At 40.1% G+C, this 21874-nt stretch overlaps 1 protein-coding gene across 5 annotated transcripts in view; it reads left to right on the top strand.

Annotated features, from left to right (window-relative positions):
* Window positions 1–19584, top strand: part of SENP1 (SUMO specific peptidase 1) — a 51725-nt gene extending 32141 nt beyond the window's left edge. For all 5 annotated transcript variants that reach the window (XM_030322459.1, XM_032593965.1, XM_032593964.1 and 2 more), the window contains 6 exons: window positions 582–713; window positions 13008–13211; window positions 14040–14119; window positions 15061–15145; window positions 15664–15759; window positions 16711–19584. In XM_030322459.1, the coding sequence (XP_030178319.1) occupies window positions 582–713; window positions 13008–13211; window positions 14040–14119; window positions 15061–15145; window positions 15664–15759; window positions 16711–16773 (660 nt within the window). In that variant the 3' untranslated portion in view covers window positions 16774–19584. The remainder of the gene's footprint in view (window positions 1–581; window positions 714–13007; window positions 13212–14039; window positions 14120–15060; window positions 15146–15663; window positions 15760–16710) is intronic.
* The last annotated feature ends 2290 nt before the right edge of the window (window positions 19585–21874 follow it).

Raw genomic sequence — 21874 nt, 5'->3', positions numbered from 1 at the left:
CGTGAGATCATGACTAAGGCTGGGTTGAATGCTTAACTGACTGAGCCACCCAGGCACCCCAAAGTCTTTGTACATTTTAAGATAATCTGTTCCTTGACTCATTCTTCTGTTTGAAAAACTATCATATAGTTAGTAAGTATAACACATGTATTATAGTGTGCTGGATTCCATAATTTACATTTTAAAAATCCAAATTTGTCTAGAAAAATGTCTGAAACACACTACCTGTATCCCCTGCTACCTTTTGGGAAAGAGTCTATTTGTTAAGAAATTGTGTGGGCCAAAGATATGAAGTATAATTAGGTCTTCTTGTAGACTTAGAAAATTTGATAGCAGAAGGTTATTTCAGACTTTAGGAATAAAAGGAAGAAAGGTCTGAAATGTTGTGCTGCAATGAGAAGGGGGGACAGGATAGAATGAAAGGAGATAACCCAGGAGATTACTGGAAAGAATAAAAACCAAAATGTTAGAAGTGAACAGTTGATTACTGATATAGTCTGGGGGTTATATGGGGTTTGGTGAGAAATCTAGTGTGTCTGTAGCCATGTACACTTCATCTCTGGTACCTCTTGGTTCCCTAGGAAATGGAGAAGGAAATAAAAAATGTATTTCGTAATGGGAACCAAGATGAAGTTCTGAGTGAAGCATTCCGCTTGACCATTACACGCAAAGATATTCAAACTCTGAACCATCTGAACTGGCTCAATGATGAGGTAATCTTGCACCTGTTTTTATATTAAAATAGTAAGCATTAAGTGGAAACTAAGTCAAGGTGTTACCTCACTGTTTCTTGAAATGTGGTCCTCAGATGACCTGTGTAGAATCAGCTCTCTTAGGGTTTCTCCATTCTCCTGAATAAGTATGAGACAGTGTGGTGGAGATACTCATTTTAAGCAAATACCCCAGTTTATTTTTTATGTACCTTCAAGTCTGAAAACTGCTGATTTCCCATTTTATGTATAGACAGTTTAGACACTGAGGGAGAGGACATTCATTCTCACTCTCTTTAAGGCACCTACCCAGCAGTTCATCTATTGAACAAATGTTTAATAGTGGACTGTGTTGTAGCATGAAGGAGTTCTTTGGGATTTCCATTAGGGATTCCATTTCTACTTCCTTTTTTATCTCTACTTGTTCTAGATCACTTAGGATATGAGAGATATGCTTTCTCAAGTAGCCTACATTTATAAGTACCCTACGTTTATTACATATATGATATATATATTTTGGAAGTGCTTATTTTCGAGAGCGAGAGTGCACATGTGTGTGCAAGTGGGAGAGGGGCAGAAGGAGAGGTACACAGAGGAACTGAAGCAGGCTCTGTGCTGACAAAAGAGAGCCCAATGCCAGGCTCAAACTCACAAACCGTGAGATCATGACCTGAGCCAAAGTTGGATGCTTAACCGACTGAGCCACCCAGACACCCCCGTGATATTTTTTAAACTGACATTGAAAAAGCTGTATTATTAAATATTTGATGTACTGGGTTGAAAGAAAGGAAAGAAAGCTATGGCTCTCAGCTTCTGCTAATAATTTTAAGTAGATTAATTATACTACAGTCTTTAAACAATCTTAAACTTGTAGGAGCCTATTTTATTTCAGAGTGATATTTTCGTGGCAAAAGAAGAGAACTGGGTTGGGTTTTTTCCCTGAGTAACTTCTTCCTTTCTTAGGCCCAGAAGAAACATCCTTGCCTGATATATTGAGTATACTCAAAACTTCACAGCTGTGGGAGATTTTTAGAAACTCAGTATAGTATGCACTAGCTATTCTAGATACCTAAAGTTTTGTCTTGCATGCTTACAGTCTTCCAAATAATAATATTGGCTAACATCTTTTGAGCATTTACCTCATGCTAGGCACTATTATTGTAAGTGTTTTATGTGTTCTATTCATATAACAGTCGCCACAAACCTTGGAGAGGTATATACTGTAGTTTAACTGTCTCTGTTTTATAGATGAAGAAACAAAGCCTGGAAAGATTAAGAAACTTCTAAAGTTATATGGCTAATAAGTAGCAGAGCCAGGATTTAGACCCAAGCGTTGGGTCTTATCTGTTATACTATACTGCCTCAGAATGTTAAATTGGATCCTGTCTTAGGATTAGATGTATTGAATGTGAGAGCCATATGCCATGCCCAGCATGTTGATTTTCTTTAGGGCCAGCTGGACTAGCCCCATTCTTTTTGCCAAAGGTCAGTTTCTAAAATACAAATTTCAGAAGTTCATCACTCCCTGAATAAATCTTTGAACAAAAATGTTAAGGAATATATGGTTTGACATTGTCTTGCTTTAGGGGAAACCACCCTTGCTCAGAATAGTGATACTAGAACATTGGATCAAATAACAGAAAGAAAAAAAAAGAGTTCACCAAATCAAAGGGCAAAATAGAAATCAAAGACAGTCAAAAGTATCCACCAATTAAATGTTTTTGATTTTAAGACATTAATCTGTGGTTTCTTGCCATTTTTTGCCTACTACTGCTAAATGGGAAGAGGTCAGTTATTCTATTTGGCTTGTAGCTCATTTGTTGTAAATTACGCAAAACCTCCTAGAGGGCAGCAATGAGTAGGATATGAGCTGAGTCCTTGCTATTTACTGTGGCAGTTACCTCAGTGAGATACCTTACAGAGGCAGCATTCATCAGGACATATTTTCCATTCCCTCGGCCCATCAAAGGTTTGGTTTCTAGCAAGCAAAGTTAATGGAAATTACATTATGTAGGAGAGTCGAGGAGAAGGAGAGATTCCTTGTCTACTTTATCTCTACTACACCTACCCATAACTTGTGTAGGGAGTGCTTGCTAGAATTATGTTAACCTTGAAAGCAGGTACCAGTTCACATGTCTGTGATGATGATAACTATTTTGAAGTGCACCATTGTCAAAGTGCTGTATTTTTCAGGCTTTTAAGGTTACTGTTCTTGAGAAGTTAACATTCTGATGAGGAAATAGTAGATACCCTTAAGTATTCATGTCCATTTAAAAATAAGTTATTCGTTTCTCAGTTGTGAATTCTCAGTTTTCTTTTGCAAGTAATTTGTCCTCTCTTCAATCCTATTCTTCCCTCAAATATATATTTTCATTATAACCATTTCTCTTCTTTCTGTATTTCCTATCACTTTTATAGGCTGCTTTAAATATTTCTCCAAAATAAGGTAACTGATATAATATTCTTACCATTTTATAGACAAGGAATATAAGATCCTATAAGTAAAAGGGATCAGATTTAGTTTAATAAGGAAAATAAAACCTAGAAGTCCTGTATTTAGAATATGTACAGAAAGCCATTAGGCTACCCTTTCTCTGATCTCTTTACTAAAAGAAGAGTTGGCTACATTACCTGTTCATAAAATAACAGCTTTCAAACATATTTTCATGAGTGGATTTATGTATAGATGAATAGTTAAATTCTGTATAGCTTCAGAGGACTAATGATTGACAGGATTGACATTTTAATTCACTATAAGAAAATGAAACTTCTCAAAAATGGAATGTGGGAACTGGCTGCCTTTGTAAAGAATACAAAAGGAGGCTGGAAGGCTGATAACACCAGGGACATTATAGATGGGGATTTCTATACTGGGTCTGGCAATTAGTTTTGAATAGAAATATCTAAAGAAAGGAGGTCAGGGTTAAGAAGAGGTGGAATTAGTTGCAAAACTAGATTAAAAATCACAATCAAGAAACAAAGGAAATGTTTTAAAAATATTTGTTTACTTTTAATATAATTTATTGTCAAGTTGACTAAATAGTATATACAGTATGCTCTTGGTTTTGGGGGTAGATTCCCGTGATTCATCGCTTACATACAACACCCACTACTCATACGAACAAGTGGCCTCCTCAGTGCCCATCACCCATTTTCCCCTCTCCCCTGTCCCCACCCCCAATCAAGCTTCTGTTTGTTCTCTGTATTTGTCTCTTACGGTTTGCCTCCCTCCCTCTCTGTTTGTAACTATTTTTTTCTCCTTCCCCCATGGTCTTCTGTTAAGTTTCTCAAGTTCCACATATGAGTGAAAACATATGATATCTTTATTTTAGAGAGATTGAGAAAGAGAGAGAGCGTGAAGAGGGCTGGGGCAGATAGAGAGGGAGACATCAAATCCGAAGCAGGCTCCGGGCTCCACACTGTCAGCACAGACCCCAGTGTGGGGCTCAGACTCAAGAACCATGAGATCATGACCTGAGCCAAAGTCAAATGCTTAACTGACTGAGCCACCCAGGTGCCCCAGAAAGGAAATATTTTTAAATGGATGCCAGCACTAGAAATTATTTGTTGATTCCTGGCGATTGATTTAGGTAACTTCTGTGATTCAGTGGCTTGATGTTTGTGCTTTATAGCCTGATGATTCTACTTCTTAGAGGGCTTAAGCATTGTTTTATAAGTCTTCAGATAAATTTAGAAATACATGGAAATTATGTAGGCATACAAATAAATGGATCTGACTTCTGTTTCTGGTCATGATAAAATAAAATGGATGAGGTTTGCCCTTTCAGTTTAGCTAGAAAACTGAACAAAACATGAGACAACAATTTTCAGATGGTGGATAACAAGATCCCTGAGAGAAGGAAAATGAAAGGGATGAGCTGATGATTTCCCCACCTCACTAGGGTGGTATGTTGAGGGTAGAGAGCTGGAAGAACCTGGAAGTATCTGACAGTCTTGCCAAGTGGAGGAGACAATTCAGACATCAGGGAGGTGAAAGTCGCTAAGGTTTGTGAGGTACAATACTGAAGGGAGGGTGGCTGCACAAAGAGAAAGTCCCAGAGACATGCAGAGGCCCCACTTAAATCTTTGACTGAGCATTGATCTGTACGTATATAGAAAGAAAATACCAGAGGCTAGGGAAAGAACACCAGAAAAAAGGAATCGGAACAAACCTCAAAGCTAACACAGGTGCTTAGAGTAGTTCGTATTCCAACCAGTTAGAGTGGAAAGGTCATGAGGCATTGAATAGAGCCTCAAAAGGATATTACCTCAGGAGTTGGGCCAAACTGGCCCTAGAATAGAGGCTACTCTGGACCTATGGTAGCAAAGTTTAATTTAAGCCTTGAAAACTTGAAAATGAGTTGAATGACTTACCTGTATCACAGAACAAAAGCCCAACAATATTTAAAGAAATACAAACATATTCTGGTAACAACAAAACCTAGTGACATGAAATCACAATATCCAGCATCCAATCAGATGTTACCAGGCATATAAGGTAGAAGGAAAATGCAACTTAGAACAAAGGAAAAAACAGTTACTAGAAATACCCAGAAATGACAAAAATTATAGAACTAGCTTACATTGGCAGGATATTAAAGGGGATATTATAAATACATTCCATATGGTTAGGAATTTAGAGGAAAATTAACATTATGGTAAGAAAAATGGAAGATGTAAAAGAAGACTTCAGTTGAACTTAACAGGGATGAAAAATACAGTATCTGAAATAGAGAATGTATGAGGTAGGATTAATAGTAGATTGGACCCTACAGAAGAAAAAAGTAGTGAATTACAATATATGGCAACAGGAACAATCCAAATGAAACAAAAGGCTGAAGAAAGATGAGTATCAATGAGCTGTGGAGCAATATTAAGCAGTCTGAGCATGTAATTAGAATCTCAGAAGGAAAGGGGCGCCTGGGTGGCGCAGTCGGTTAAGCGTCCGACTTCAGCCAGGTCACGATCTCGCGGTCCGTGAGTTCGAGCCCCGCGTCAGGCTCTGGGCTGATGGCTCGGAGCCTGGAGCCTGTTTCCGATTCTGTGTCTCCCTCTCTCTCTGCCCCTCCCCCGTTCATGCTCTGTCTCTCTCTGTCCCAAAAATAAATAAACGTTGGAAAAAAAAAAAAAAAATTAAAAAAAGAATCTCAGAAGGAAAGATGGGTGTAAGTGTTATCAGAAAAAATGTTTGAAGATACAATGGTAGATTTTCCAACTTTGGAAACTTAAACACTGGCAGATTCAAGAAATTCAGCATACCCCAAGTAGGAGAGACACCACACCAAAAAGTATAATAATCAAGTTGCTGAAAACCAGTGGTAAAGAAAAACATAATAAAAGCAGCCAGAGGAAAATAGATACATTATATACTAAAGGAATATATAATGTGTTTCCAACAGAAGTAAGTGTAGGCCAGAAGACAGTGTAGCTACCTTTTTCAGATACTGAAGGAAAGGGGTGCTTGGGTGGCCCAGTCAGTTAAGCGTCTGACTCTTGATTTCTGCTCAGGTCATGACCTCATAGTTTGTGGGTTTGAGCCCCACATTGGGGCTCTGCACTGTCAGTGCTTGGGATTCTCTCTCTGTCTCTGCCCCGCCCCCATCTGAAAAAATAAACTTAAAAAACTTTTAAGAAAAAGGTACTGAAGGGAAAAGAAAACTTGTCAACTTACATTCCATACCCAGCAAATACATCTTTCAAAAAACAAGGGTGTACTTTTTTCAGACAAACAAATGCCGAGAAAATGCATCACTAACAGACCTGTCTTATAAGAAATATTAAAGGCTATTCTTCAGGCAAAAGGAAACTATGAGGTAGAAATTTGAATCTATACAAAGGAATGAAGAGCAGTGAAAATGTCCTCATTTTTTAATACCTCTGTAAGACAATTGACTAGTGAAAGGGGAAATAAGACAATGTATTGTGGGATTTGGAATATAAGATATGACAGTCATAACACAAAAGAGGGGGGAAGTGAAAGTACATACTAGCATAAGATGTGTACACAGTATGTGAAGTGGTATAGTGTTATGTGAAGATAGATTGTCATAAGTTAAAGACCTATATTAAAAATCCTAGAGCAACCACTGAAAAACAAAAATAAAAAACAAAGAGGTATAGTTAATAAGCAAATAATGAAGATAAAATGGAATAAAAATACGCAATCCAATGGAAGCCAGGAAAAGAAGAAAAAAGATATGAAGAACAGACCCAGCAATATCAATAATCACATTAAATGTAAATGGTCTAAGCCAGCACACCCAATAGAAATATAATGTGAGCCACATATGTAATTAAACATTTTTTTTAATGTTTATTTTTGAGAGAGAGAGAACGAGCAGGGGAGGGGCAGAGAGAGGGAAACACAGAGTTTGAAGCAGCCTTCAGGCTCTGAGCTGTCAGCACAGAGCCCGACACGGGGCTCAAACTCGTGAACCATGAGATCATGACCTGAGCTGAAGTCGGATGCTTAACCGACCGCGCTATCTAGGTGCCCCTTAAATTTTCCAGTAGTCACATTGAAAAAAGGAAAAAGAAACAGGTAAAATTAATTTTAATAGTATATTTTACTTAATGTGATGTATGCAAAATGTGTCATTTTAGTGTATAGTAAATATTAAAATATTATTCAAGAGATATTTTTACCTCCCCTTTAAAATTTGTACATGGGGGGCCTGGGTGGCTCTGTCATTTGAACGTCAGACTCTCAATTTCAGCTCAGGTCATGATTCCAGGGTTGTGGGATCGAGCCCCACACCCAGCTCCGCTCTGAGTGTGGAGCATCCTTAAGATTGTCTCTCTCTCCATCTGTCCTTCTCCCCTGCTTGCATGCAAGTGTGCTGTCTCTGTAAAAAAAAAAAAAAAAAAAAAAAAAGCAGAACTGTCACAAGAAAGAAACCCATTTTGTTTTATTATTTATTTCAAATCCCTGTTTTTGCTTTTTTTAAATTTTTTTTAGTAATCTCTACAGGTAACGTGGGGCTCAACTCACAACCCTGAGATCAAGAGTTGTGTGCTCTTCCCACTGAGCCAACCAGGTGCCCCGAGAAACCCATTTTAAATGTGAAGACACAGACAGTTAAAAGTAAAAGGATGCAAGTACTAGTCAAGAGAAAGATGAAATATAACTGTATTAATATCATATCAAGTAGAATTCAGAGCAAGGAATATTACCAGTGACAGACATTTCAAAAGGAGTAGGTTCTTCAAGAGTACTTAACCTAGATATGTATACCCCTAGTAACAGAAGTTCAAAATATGTGAAGCAAAACTGATAGAACTGAAAGGAGAAATAGATAAATCTTTAATTACTGTTGGAGACTTTCGCATCTCTCTCAACAATCAATAGAAGAAGTAGAAAATCATTAAGGATATAAAAAGCCAGAGTAGGGGCACCTGGGTAGCTCAGTCAGTTGAGCATCCGACTCTTGGCTTCAGCTCAGGTCATGATCTCGCAGCTTCATGGATGCAAGCCCCACATTGGACTCTGTGCTAACAGCACAGAGCCTGCTTGGAATTCTCTCTCCCTTTCTCTCTGCCCCTCCTCCACTCAGGCTGTGTCTGTCTCTCTCAAAATAAATAAATAAACTTAAAAAACAAAAAAAAGCCAGAGTAGGTACCCAAATGCTTGTGGGCAGGAAACACTTCCTTCTCTACACAGCACTAAATATGCCCTATTCCACGTGGAGAGACAGGATGATGCTCTCCGGTCTCTTTATTTCCCCTGTTCTTCCTATCATCCCTTACTATTAATTTACATGGATGAATTAGGAAAAGAGCAAGCAGACATGTCTTTGCTTATTAATTATTGTCAATTATTTCCAAAGTGCAAAATCATTAGACTGTTGGAATTTTGTATTTCTGACTTCTTTCCAGCTAGGGAAACACCATAAGGAAAAGACTCATAGCATTTATGGGGAGTGAGGGAGTACAGGTGAATTAAGGTAGAATCTATGTAGCAGACTGACTACACTGATGACAAACCTAACTAGCCAGGCAGACTAATTACCTATTTTGTAAGTCTCATCTCTGAAAGGAAAGAAATGTCTTTCAACTATCCTGTATCACAATAGCCTTGTGTATAGAGAAGTTAGTCTTACTTGATTGATAGTAGGGAAGTAAGAAGTAAGACTTAATAAGTGATATACTAAGATCATCTGACTTTTATTGCAGAATCAGCATCTGAAATCAGAGCACATAACTCTGCCTAGCATTCTGACTTTTGTAACAAAAGTGGAAATGGAGAATTAGCAGTGATCGCAGCTTCCTGGTTGTTTCCAAGAAGCCGTTAAATTTAAGTGATGCTCAGTAAAGAGAGCAAAACATTTAATGTAAAACATTAAGCCCAACTAGATAAGCCTAGCACAGGGAATAGGTTTTCCTTAGGGAATAAAAAGTGATTCCATAAGAAGGGGAAAGAAACTAGGCAAAATGAGATAAATTAGGTGAATATGATGTGTCTACCATATGCTCTGTACTCTTACATGTAGAATAGTGATCAGATTGGAAATTTCAGTGTTTCTAACATGACTTACTGGTAGGTTCCACATCATTGTAGTTATCTCTTAAAGGTGTTTCTTAATAGAACTAGTCCTTTTGATAAACCAGGGATTTATGCAGGGTCATAGGGAGAATAGTAATTGCAATTATCACAACTCCATAAAAATAGATGTTGTCTGTCTTTGTCTAAAACTTTGGCAGTAATTCTAATAAATAATTTGTTACTTGAATTTGCATGTGAGAAAAATCCTGGGTATGTGTTCACAGTGAGGGATGCAGTACACAGAGCTTACCTGAAGTCTGCCTTCTGTATTAATTAGGTTAGATCTTAGGGGCAAATGACCTGACTCATAAGTGCTGCTGCTTGTCTTATCTTTGTGGTTTGTGGTTGACAAGGATAGATTTAATTTAACCATCAGAATAGGGAGGTCAAGTTGAAAATGTAGAGAAGTAAAACAGGGAAAATGGCTCCCCCCAAACTTGCCTTGGTCTCTGCTTAGGAGCATTGCTAAGCCCAGGACTTTCAGAACATTTTCTAAGCCAGTTAGAAAGGTTTAATGTGTAGAATTGGGAAGGGTTAAAAGTTAAGATAGTATTGTTATTGAGATGTTTTACTTCTAAATGGATGAGAAAACAATAGTTTAGCTGGTTTACTGGGTGAGAAGGAAGATACAAATAGCAGTGGTCATTTATGTCATTGTGGTAACATACAGGAAAAATATTGAGTCCTTAGTTTGAAAACATTGTAGGCTTCTTTTTTTAAAAGAGAAGCTTTTCCAGCTTCAGCCTGGCAGCTCTTCAAATAAAATCACAAAGGAACAAGACACTATAAACAACAGTCCCACCCCTCAAAAAGCACTGCATAGACAAGCAGGCGCTCATGGCCAAGGCTGTGAAGGCAGGAGGAGGGGCAGCCCCTTAGTCACTGGAGCCACAGCGGGCATACAGACAAGTGTGGGCCCCAAAAAGAGTGACAAGTGGACCAACACTGGCAGTTGTCCCCACATACTGGTATTTTGGCAAGACAAACACAGCACAGGGCTGATTTACTACTTTTAGCCCCCTTATTTCAAGGGGAATTCAAGATCTTCTGGCGCTAAGAGAGTCTTGTGTGCAAAAAAGCTCTCACTATAGGAGGGGAGAGACCCTTGCCTTCACAAAACACAAGCAAATGCTCTATCACTGCTTCTCTTTCATCTTAAACACTGTGATCCCTTCTCTCATTTCTTTTTCCTTCATCTTCAGCCCTCCTCTGTGAGATGACACGTAGGATTCTTTTTGTTCTCTAACTCCTAGCTTGTTTTTTTTGGTATGATTGTGTCTTGGCTGACCTATGGCAATTTTCCTCATTTGGACAGAGTAATAGCTGAAAAACTGAGGAAACTTGGATCTTCGTTCTGCCTCAGATGTCAGATTATACATCCTCAGTTAATGGGAAGGAACATTGAGGCCACCAAACTCCCTCCTACTGGGATACAGGGGAAGTGAAAAAGAGCCCAGATCACTCCTTAGAGCTAATTAACAAGCTGACTTTGGAGGAGGTCCTTTCCCTCACAGTGGACAGACCTTGGTTGGAGGCAGAACTGAAGCGATGGAAGAGGGATTCTCAAAGGAATTAGACAATGTGGTATCCTGATCATTAGGTCTCTTTTCTTCTTAAGTTGGGTTGGTCTTCAGCTTTATAGTCCATGCTTTTACAATTAAAACATACAAATAAAAAACCTAACAATCCAGGCTGTGTAAGTCTAATTTCATTGGTTTCTAGAACTCCTTCCTCCTAGGAAAATCATGGGTAGCATGATACTCATTTATGTCATCCTTTTTTACTTCAGGGTAATGATCCCAAAGGTGATGCTCCTCTGATAGACACCTAAGGGAGATACCTCTTCATGGCTTTCATGTGCTTGGGCCTCCTTATCTCTGCCTGATTCTTTCCATCTCCTGCTCGAGTCCTTATTGCCTTTTAGAGTACATGACTTGTCTGCACCATGGAAAATTTGGCTTACAGTGAATGGCAGTCATCTGCCTATTCATTTCACCCCTTGGATTGAAGGGTTTAGCCTCGTAACATGGCTAATGCTGTGGGATGAGTAGAATACCAGAGGAATCAATCCTTTCTTGCTGATTTTTTTCTCACTAGAGAATGTAGTTTATAGCCTAGAAATCTGTGCCTGTTGGACAAGTCTTCCTGCATTCCTGGCTGCCTTTCACAGGCCTAGAATCATCGTTAGCACCATTATCCTTGGGGGCAGAATTAGATTGAAAGCCTCCATTTGAGAAATCTGTGATCCTAATTATGTTTTGATTCATCATCATTATTTAAAATAACTGAGCTCCTGTTATCTATTGGGCATCACACTAGGCAGAGGATTAGCCACAACCCAAGTCCTCTGGACCTGTTGGGCCTGTTGCTCAGACTTCAGAGATGCAGGCAGAACAGTGTCTGTCTTCAGTCCTAGTCTTCCCTCCCACCCCCACCCTCAGAGCTCTGCTTCAAGGCGAGTGTGGTTTCCCTGCAACTGCCTAGGCGTCCTCTTCTATAGGCCCTTTCTCTAGTCTAGACCATGTTTTGGTGTGTTCCTGGCAGTGTTCCCTGCTGCCTACCCAGTATGTAGTTGCCTACTGTTGGGCAGTAGCTCACTGCTCTGGCATCCTAGTGTGTAAATATTTGTCAAAGGACAGGGGCGTTTTCCCATTCCCCAAAAAGCATTCTGAAAAATGTGCCTGTTTTCTTAGTCATATTTCCAAGCTGTGGATCAGTTAGCCCATTCATTCCTTGCAGTTGACAGACACTGGCCTGGCCTTAGCTGGCCACATAAAGTCAGTATGCAGTAACTTCCGGCACGGTAACTTTCAGGCTTGAGTACCACGATGTCTTGGACCTACAGGAACCATAGTGGACACGGTCAATATTAGAGAATACATTGTTTCATTAACAGAAAGTATCACGTATCTTCCATAACGTGAATTAAATTTCTTTCGCTCATACTTGATACTGGAGGCATAAATAGAGTCAACAAAAATGAGAAAGCTAACCATATAAATTCTGGAGGAGAACTTTACTCTTCATGTTTGTGACTGGGCTTTCAGGTCTCATGTAATGTAGGTTTTTATACGACATCCGTGTCTGCCTCTGTAAAGGTACAGTGCTGAGCTGTCAGTTTAGAGGTGTTTTTCCCAGTGCAGTTGATGGTTTATCCTGTCACTCAATTCTACTTGAGACCAAAGCAGTTTGCCTCTGCAAGATGGCTTATGAGGCTGAAAAGGCAGTCTTTAGCCATGGAATAGTTTTCTGTCTGTGCAAAATCATGTGACCCACATGTAAGGATTGAACTGTTGGTCTTAGCTATTATACTAGACTGTGAGCTCAGGATTTCTTTAAGTTGTTCACCTAGCCTCAGTAGATTAAAGTAACTACTAATGTGTCTTATCAAAATGTTTGGCTCCTTCCTTTCCTTTTCTCTTAAGTCTCGCCTTCTAGCACCCCTTCCTCCTCACTCTTGTTTTTTGACCTAATCCTCAGTCTTCTACAGATCTGACCAGTATGCTCTCATATGGATCCTACAACCCATAATATGTGTGTGTGTGTGTGTTCACTTTTTCTGTTTTCACTGTTTACAAGTACCTCAACCTTCCAGAATTTGATCTAAGGGCATGAGGCTGTTGGGTGTTGAAGTCTTAATTGATTAGGAAACAATAATATATGCTGTGCAATACAGCAACTGCTTTTCCTTCATAAAATACAACTGTTTTGAAAGGACTGAATATCTATTTTAATACATAAATTTCTTCCCATAGATCATCAATTTCTACATGAATATGTTGATGGAGCGAAGTAAAGAGAAGGGATTACCAAGTGTGCATGCATTTAATACCTTTTTTTTCACTAAGTTAAAAACGGCTGGTTATCAGGCAGTGAAACGTTGGACAAAGAAAGTGGATGTGTTTTCTGTTGACATTCTTTTGGTGCCCATTCACCTGGGAGTGCACTGGTGTCTTGCTGTGAGTACCTCTCCTTTAATCAAATTTAAAAGAAATCTACATAATTATAGAATATACAGAGTAGTGAGTAGTAATTCTACATTTTCACTGGATGATTGTGAGAAAGAATAGTATTTAGTTGGCTGAAAATTGGATAGATCAATGAACTTCCTGTCAAGAGTGGGAGATACTTAGACTTTGAAGAAAGTTGTGGAATTTCCTTTTCTGGAAATATTTAAAAGGGAGTTGTAAGTCTATAAACAGCCTCAAGGCAAGGCATGGGGAGAAAAAGTGACTTTTTATGATGCTGCCAACTCAGATTCTGTGACTATTGTTTTCTGCCTAATCATGATTTGCATACTTGGTAATTTAATACTTTTTATGACCCTGAGAACATGAATACATTAGCTTAATATATTAACAAAAATATAAAAGTTATTTCACAACCTATTTTGAATTACATTTTAAAAGCATAAAGCCAAAGAGAAATTCTGTACATAAAGAACAAAACCCCAAATCTTTTACCATCTTTCTGACACTGTGTGGAAATGATTTTATTCATCTTACAGTCTCTGAAGAGCATGTGTGTCTTCACTGTTGTCTACATTGCAGATGAAGAACCTACATACGAGAAAAAGATTTCAGGGCCACTAATGAGGTCACCATAGTTCCATGTAAATAATCCCCTTCTTCTTTCCTCACAGCTTAAGCATGGTATAATGCAGAGTATCAGTTAAACTTGTTGTGATTTCACAAGAAATCTGGCAAAAGGCTCTAAATTCCAGGGAAGGGAAAAGCTGAGAAACTACTTTTCTTCATTTTATAAACATGCAGATTTTTTATTCCCAGGTTGTGGACTTTCGAAAGAAGAATATTACCTATTACGACTCTATGGGTGGGATAAACAATGAAGCCTGCAGGATCCTCCTGTAAGTAGGGAGTTGAGGACAAAAGAGTTTGGTGTCAGGGCATATGTTGTGTTTTTCCAGCTGTTGAACTCAGTTCTTTTGTTACCGTCAATGGAGTGATTAATAAAGAAAATTTTCATATTAAGAATGGATATTTTATGTCTGAGTAAGTCAAGTTTAATAGTAATATATTGATACCCAAAATATATGGGACAACTATTGTCCCAGTGCACTAAAAATAATGAGTGAGTCAATATGTATATATAGATAATAGAAACTACTTAGAAATCATCTAATCCACCCTCCTAATTTTTCAGATGAAGAAATCAAGACCCACAGAGGTGACTTTGATATGCTCAGGTCCTACTAGTTAGTGGCTCAACTGGGAACCAGAATGCAAATCTCTTTATACCCTTTATCTGTTTCTCTTTCCAAAATGCCTCTTCCTCACTGTACCACTGTACCACTCTGGTGGCCAGGAGGAGGTAGGTTCCAGAATGGTGAACAGTTTGCACTTAAGAAGAGTGCTGTATATGAGGTATGCACTCATCAAGTTGTGATTTGGATTGAATTTTCACACAGGAGAGTCAAAACTAAAAATAGTGAATAAATGTCTTGATATTGCTAGAGAAACCTTCTTCCACGAGACTGAGTTCTAAAGGACCATATAAACCAGGGAAAAGAATCAAAACTCGTTCCTCAGGATGAGTAGCAGGTAGCAGGAACCTGGGTGTCAGAGGCAGAGGTCATGTTTCTCTTGGGTTGCCAGGGTGGGCATGAATTATGGGGAGTTGCAGGGGAAGTTTAGGAGTCCAGAGATTCCCTGCCCAGCATTGCATTATATACTGTTTTCCCCAGAAGTGCAAACAAAATCCTTCTTAAGGATTGTTAGCCCCATTCTTAAGGTGGCAGCTGTCCTCAGTGTTCCCACAGCTCATCTCATTCTCTCCCAATGCCTTTAGCCAATACCTAAAGCAAGAAAGCATTGACAAGAAAAGGAAAGAGTTTGACACCAATGGCTGGCAGCTCTTCAGCAAGAAAAGCCAGGTACATTTCATCTTGATAAAGTAGAAATCCTGGGAAAGAAAGGGTTTTACTGCTTGATTCCCAGGGACCTTCTATCTTAGTGTCTAGCCTGACTTCAGCTTGGTTGTTTGGTTCCTCAGGGAAGATAGAGTAAGTTCTGTGGGAAAACTGGTAATGTGTTTCTCATGCAGAACTAGGTTTTCTAAATGCCCAGCTATTTTGCTGAGCTTTTCACTCCTGTGGGAAATGTTTGCTGATTGGCCGTTGTGGGAGGGACTAGTCTTTACATCCTTGGGTGTCATGGAAGTCTAAGAGAGTCTCCTGTGTTATTAATATGAAGATTAATATTAATATGAAGACCTGACTGAGATGCTATATTTTTTCCTCTGAGCTTCTGTTGTTCTGGGTGGTGGACTTAGGGTCATCTCTTCAAAATTCAGGGAAACCTATAACATTTATATTCTTTGGTTCTTATTTATAATCTAATTAGAAGGAAAGAAGCTTGGAACAATGTTGCCTTTTCGTTTTTGATCTTTCAGGAAATTCCACAGCAGATGAATGGAAGTGATTGTGGCATGTTTGCCTGCAAATATGCTGACTGCATTACCAAAGACAGACCAATCAACTTCACACAGGTGAGCTGAGCCTTCAGGAAGGAGCCCTGTGACCACCCTGTCTCCAGGCTGCCCGATAGATGTATTTTCATCCACTTGCTCTGCTTATGGGACTCTGTCTGTGGCTCATAACACTGGTGGTTACTGCCTGTACCACATCACAAGAAAAAGGATAGTGATAGGCTACATCCTGGGTTATCTTACATCACGTATTGTAGTCAAGGAATCCTGGTCATTAGCAGATTCTTCTTCTCTGTCTCTCTCCCCCACCTACCTCAATTCCTATAGGAAACAGAGAACTGGGACCAGAGTACGTTTTCTTCATTTTCTCTTTATTTAGTTAGCAGTCAGGTTTTGGAACAGGCCACACCTTGAACTCCTAGTGTATTTGTCATGTTGCTTTCCTCCTCTCTGCCCCTCACCTGATACAGCTGATCATTCTTCTCTTAGTTTGTGATTGTTTATTTCTGTCCACGTGGTCCTTCAGAGACCAGAGTGGATTGAGACTAGAGATTATGGTTTATTCTATGTCCTTCACTTCACATTAATGGTTTTACCAGACTTTTCCACCATAGCCCTTGAGTGGAGCTGATCCTTGCAGTTCCTATAACTCTTCCCCTAACAAGTGAATTTTTGATTTTTGGGCCTTAGACTCCTACCTTCTTCAGGGTTCAACATAGAGGACTTGATAGACACCATTCTATCAAAATTCTTAGAGAAGTTCAGGTATAGCCTGGGTACTTCTAGCAATGCCCAATAAAATTTGTAAGGCCACAACAATGGAAAAGAGCAGTAGAGATAGCAGTAGAAAATAATAGAAGAAAATTACATGTAATCAAGAATTGAGCAATTTGAAAGACCAGAAATGCAACTGAGGCTCTTTTAGTTGTAAATCTTGAGAAGGAAAGAAAGGAGTATTGGGTCTGGGTAAAAACAATGAAAAAAATTAAGTGTATCTCTGTGTCCCTACAGCAACACATGCCATACTTCCGGAAGCGGATGGTCTGGGAGATTCTCCACCGAAAGCTCTTGTGAAGACTGTCTCAGTTAGCCGACATTGACCTTGCGGGGGACCAGCTCTTTGTTGTCTATAGCCAGAGACCTTGGAGACAGCTGCTCCCAACCCTCTGTTCTTGTAAAGCCCTTGATCCTGGACCAGGCCCTGGCGAGATGCATTCACAAGCACATCTGCCTTTCCTTTTGTATCTCAGATACTATTTTTGCAAAGAAACTTTGGTGCTGTGAAAGGGGTGAGGGACATCCCTAAGCTGAAGAGAGAGACTGCTTTTCACTTCTTCAGTTCTGCCATCTTGTTTTCAAAGGGCTCCAGCCTCACTCAGTCCCTAATTTGGGGGCCGAGAGAAGCTTGGACAGATTCTTGGTTTCATATAAACTCTTGTTAGGCCTTACTAAGAGGTAGGAAAGGGCATGGGCAAAAAGGTAGGGATGAAAACCACCAGCATATACACGCACACATACATACACACAGGATTTTCAAGATGTGTTGTCAGGAAAGTGACTGTAAACTGGACTTTGGGTCACATGCATAAGTCCCTCCTCCAGGATTTTCCCTATTTATATGCCTCTTTGTGAAATCCGTCTGCTTCTGTACAAGGCTATTTTATCATCTGTAGCTTCCTCCCATCCTGAGGCACAGCACATGAGCCCTGGGTGGACCCCAAAGTCCCAGGCAGTCCTTTCCTTAAAGCAGGGGTTTGCATGTGCTCACAACACATGATATGGGGAAGACCCACCCAGGGAGCGGTTTAGTGGAGCAACAAAGGCACCACTTTTACTGCCGCCTACTTCTGACCAAGAAGAAGGACCTCAGTCTTTAGCATAAAATTCCAGCATTGGATGAATGCAGGTCTAGTTTGGTCTGTGGCTAGTTAGTTTAAATATGTTTCTAACCACAGAGAATTTTATATATATATATATATATATATATATATATATATATATATATATATATATATTTCACAGGGATACGTGTTTTTTTAAAAGGCTGAATGTGTTCACCACTTTAGCCTGTAGATTTATTTCCATTTTCCAAATTTAGCTCTAGCACGCACAGATCCCAGCCCCTATGTGTAGGGTGTTTGTGGACTTCCTAACAATATTTTGAGGCCTGAATGAACTTTGGCTTAGGGGTAGAGGTTACAGAGGGAGGCAAGATTTTCAACTGGAAAACGGGTGGAATTTGGACTGATCGACTTGAGACTAAAAAAACCGCTATTCCTTTTGTTCTTTCTAGCATCTCCCCCACCCACCGAGCGCTCCTCAGGCTAGATAGTGAAACGATCCAATGCCAGTGTCATTTTGTACTTCAGTTCCAAAATAGGAACGTTTTATACTTTTTTCTGTATTGTAATAGGTAGTTTTGTATGAAATATTTTCTCTTCTTCCCTTGTACCCCATCCTTTCCAACATTGTGCTTTCTCTCTGGGCTTATTTGAAAATTTTACTCTGTTTTATACCAAGCTTGTTTAGTACATTTTTCTATGTTTTACCACAGGTTACAATTTGAAAAGAAAACTATTTTTTTTAAATATTCCATTGTTAACTGAATGTTACTGTTTCCACTCCAGCAACTAGATGTCCTACCTTTTTCATAACTGCCTGCCTTTTTGGGGAAGACCACCTTTTCTTTCTTTTCTTTTCTTTTCTTTTCTTTTCTTTTCTTTTCTTTCTTTCTTTCTTTCTTTCTTTCTTTCTTTCTTTCTTTCTTTCTTGTGTTTTTCTATAGGAAATAAATAGCTTTCTATTTATGAGTTGCTGAGACCTTTCACATTCTCTGTTAGAAAGCTATGGCATGCAGGCTCATTGTAGGACTCCTGTACATGGATTCTTGGTACTTAATGTGTTTCAGTGGCAACTTGAAAGGTGGCAATATGGTATAGATTCTGATTATGAATCAGAAGACCTGAGTTTTTTCAGGTGCTCTTGCTACTGTCTGGGGGACTCAGAACAAGATAGTTCTCTGTATTTATTGTTTGTCCATTTAGATAACATCTGTCTTACCTTCCTCACAGACTTTTTGTACAGACCAAAGCAACAAATATTTATTGCCATGTATAACAGAAAATGAAACATGCAACAAAAGCACTTTGAAAAATATATAAGGAATTGTTGAGCCTGTGTGAACGTGGACCCCCTTTCTGGTCGATACATTTTTGTACAAGGGGAAGTTAGTGATCCTGAGACCACCCTACATGGGTGGACCAAGCTGAGACATAGGTTGTGGCCCAGGGTGGCTCAATGGGAACCACTCATTTGACTATATTTGGGTCTATATTTGACTTCTGTAGTGGGCTATTTTTCCAGAGAGCTAGCCACAAGATCAGGACTAGCATCTGGAAACTTAATTTCTCCTTTATTTAAGGGTGGGCTTTGATGACCAGGGAGGGGAAAAAAAGAGGTTCTTGCATTATATGGCTAAGGGCATGCTACCAATATCTTATTTAAATTGCTTTAAACTAAAGCCTATTGCTTTCCTTTTCTCCTATCTTCCATTCTTCTCTGTGCTCAGTGCTCGTAATGACCTACCTCCCCTTAAAAAGGAACACTCGAGAGATGATGAACTCTATCTAGATATAGAGCCTTCAACAGAAACCACAGTCCCAACAATCACTCCTGGACCCTGTACAGAGAAAATCAGAACATTTGAAAATACATGGCCCAAGGCATGGAGGTTAGTTCTGTCCCATTTTTTTGCCTGGGACCCATCGTTGCTCCTGGGAGTCCTGTTTGGGGTTGAATGTAAGAGTTCTTTTCCCTCTTCCTCTCCATCACGGAGACTGTGTATAAATGTGTAAATTGACTTCTCTATATATGAGATGCTTCATACATGTGTGTGGTATCAAATTTTCTTTAGCCCCTCTAATTGTGTAATTGTGCCAGCATCTTCTACCCACTGTCCCTAGCAATGTTAGCCCCAAGTTTTAGTGTCCTGGGGCAGACACAGGTAGCCTGAAAAAGTACTGCCAGCAACCCCATCCCATAGTCTGTCCATCACCACCTGGTTTCACATGGCTTATAAAAGGCCTAGAGGAGGAGGAGAGGGTTCACTTAAGAGCACCAGTGTTTTTAATGTTTCGGCTTCTGGTCATTCTCCCTTGCCATCCCTCCAGCTCTCAAATATGTCTTCAGAGTAAGAGAGACAGATAACTGACACTTAGACTTTGTCTTCTCCCTTGCTTCACCTGGATGGGCCAGGGCAAGGTAGAATATAGAGTCTCAGGCCCTGTTGGTGATTAAAACAGGCTATATGCTGAGCCCCTGGAGAAGTTGCCATGTTTCCCTGCCCAGGAGGAACCTGCCCATAGCTCCAAATTTATCCTAAAATTTTGGAGGGGACAAATAAGGCTGAGCCAGCATCTTTCCTTATAGCCCAGGGCCTATTTCACCTGTGCTGAGTCCTAACACTAGCTATCTATTAAAGAGCCCATCTAGTAAGACTACCATTCCCAGCTTTGGAGATGAGGAGAGACCTAAGGGTATGTGGGGTCATGCTGGTCATCCACTCATGAATCCCCGGTAGAATATAAAAGAGAAACTAGAAGACTTTGAGCCAGAAAATAAACCTTAAGATAATGTTAGTGCAGGCTGTCTCTTTGGTCTGTTGGGGATAGATAGGGTAGGGATAATTCCAATTATGAGTGGTTGGACCAAATATCTAGAGTCTTGTCAAAGTCTAAGATTCTGAAACATTGAGAGCCATAATCCTGCTTGGAATAGAATTCAGTCAAAGTAAAGATTCAAAGTTTAAGGCCAGTATGAATATGGCTTCGTCATAATAATAAGGCCCAGGTCAGAGTCTCATCCGAATGCAACAGATCATAGCTGTTGCCTTTTCTCCATTCTCAGCTGACGAGTAGCCATCAACTGCTTGACTCCTGGAGAATGTCCTTCCCCCTCTGCAGAACCGGAGTGTCCAGAAGGGAAAGTTTGAGAAAGAGAGGTACATGGAGCCCAGGGTCTTCAATCCACTGGACACCCTTCATTCAGTTTACTCCTGTGTTCCTTTCACAAGTACCTGTAGAGCACACACAGACCCAAATCCCCATCTGCCTGAAGCCTTCCCTGATTGCATTATCTTAAAATCTCTTACTAGACCGCTGCAGCCCTTATAATCAGAAAATGATATAATTCCACATGGTATTTGTATTGTATTCTTTTAAAAAAAATTTTTTTTAATGTTTATTTTTGGTTGAGAGGAAGAGCATGCATGAATGGGGGAGGGACAGAGAGAGAGGGAGACACAGGATCCGAAGCAGGCTCTAGGCTCTGAGCTGTCAGCACAGAGCCCGATGTGGGGTTCAAACTCACGGACTGCGAGATCATGACCTGAGCTGAAGTCGGACACTGAGCCGTCTGAGCCACCCAGGCTCAGGCACCCCTGTAGTATGTCTTTTACATCAGGAATGGTCTGAGACCCATTGCCACAGAGGGCAGGTGAATGATTTGGTGCCTTTTCTTCAAGCCAGGAGTGCGAGCTGCTTCTCTGGGTGGCCAGGGAGGAATGGGGGTAATTGCATTAAACACTGACTCAGAAAGACAGCATTTTGAGGATCAGAGAACGAGGGCTGCCTATGGCAGCCTGCAGTGGGGCTGCACCTCCTTTGTGGTTCCAAACAGGTCATCTTTGGTCCAACACCTAAAGCCCCACTCGGCCCTTGCACATCTTCCTTGGCAGGTTAGCCTACCCTTGTGGGGTCATAGTCTCTGTCCCAAGGGGCTAATCAAAGTGTTTTTTTTCTAACCACACATCTTTCTGGTTTTCTCCATCTTTTTTATTTCCAGTGATGTACATCCCTTGTAGATTGAGACTGTGAGTCCCTGTCTTTCTGCCTTGCCCTTTAAATGGACCATTTTACGTGCTGCCTGTCTGTGTCTTGTCTGTTAGCCAGAGCTAAGTTCCTGGAGGGCGTTTGCCTCATCTGATACTCTGGGGAACCCCTTACACTGGGTCTTTAATAAGCATGTGTTTAAAGCACTGGACTCGGGAGCCCTGGAGGGTGGTGTGAAGATTTGGTTTGACCAAGGAAATAAAAGCCACCTGTCCTCAAAGGCCATAGAGTCTAACTAGTTTGGAGGCTAGGCAGACACCAAACAGTGGACCTCATCAAGAAGGCCG

The sequence above is a fragment of the Lynx canadensis genome, chromosome B4 (genome assembly GCF_007474595.2).
Source record: "Lynx canadensis isolate LIC74 chromosome B4, mLynCan4.pri.v2, whole genome shotgun sequence".
In the NCBI taxonomy this organism is placed as follows: Eukaryota; Metazoa; Chordata; class Mammalia; order Carnivora; family Felidae; genus Lynx; species Lynx canadensis.
Note: the sequence above shows the minus strand (reverse complement) of the source record. Positions and strands in the feature narration are given on the sequence as shown.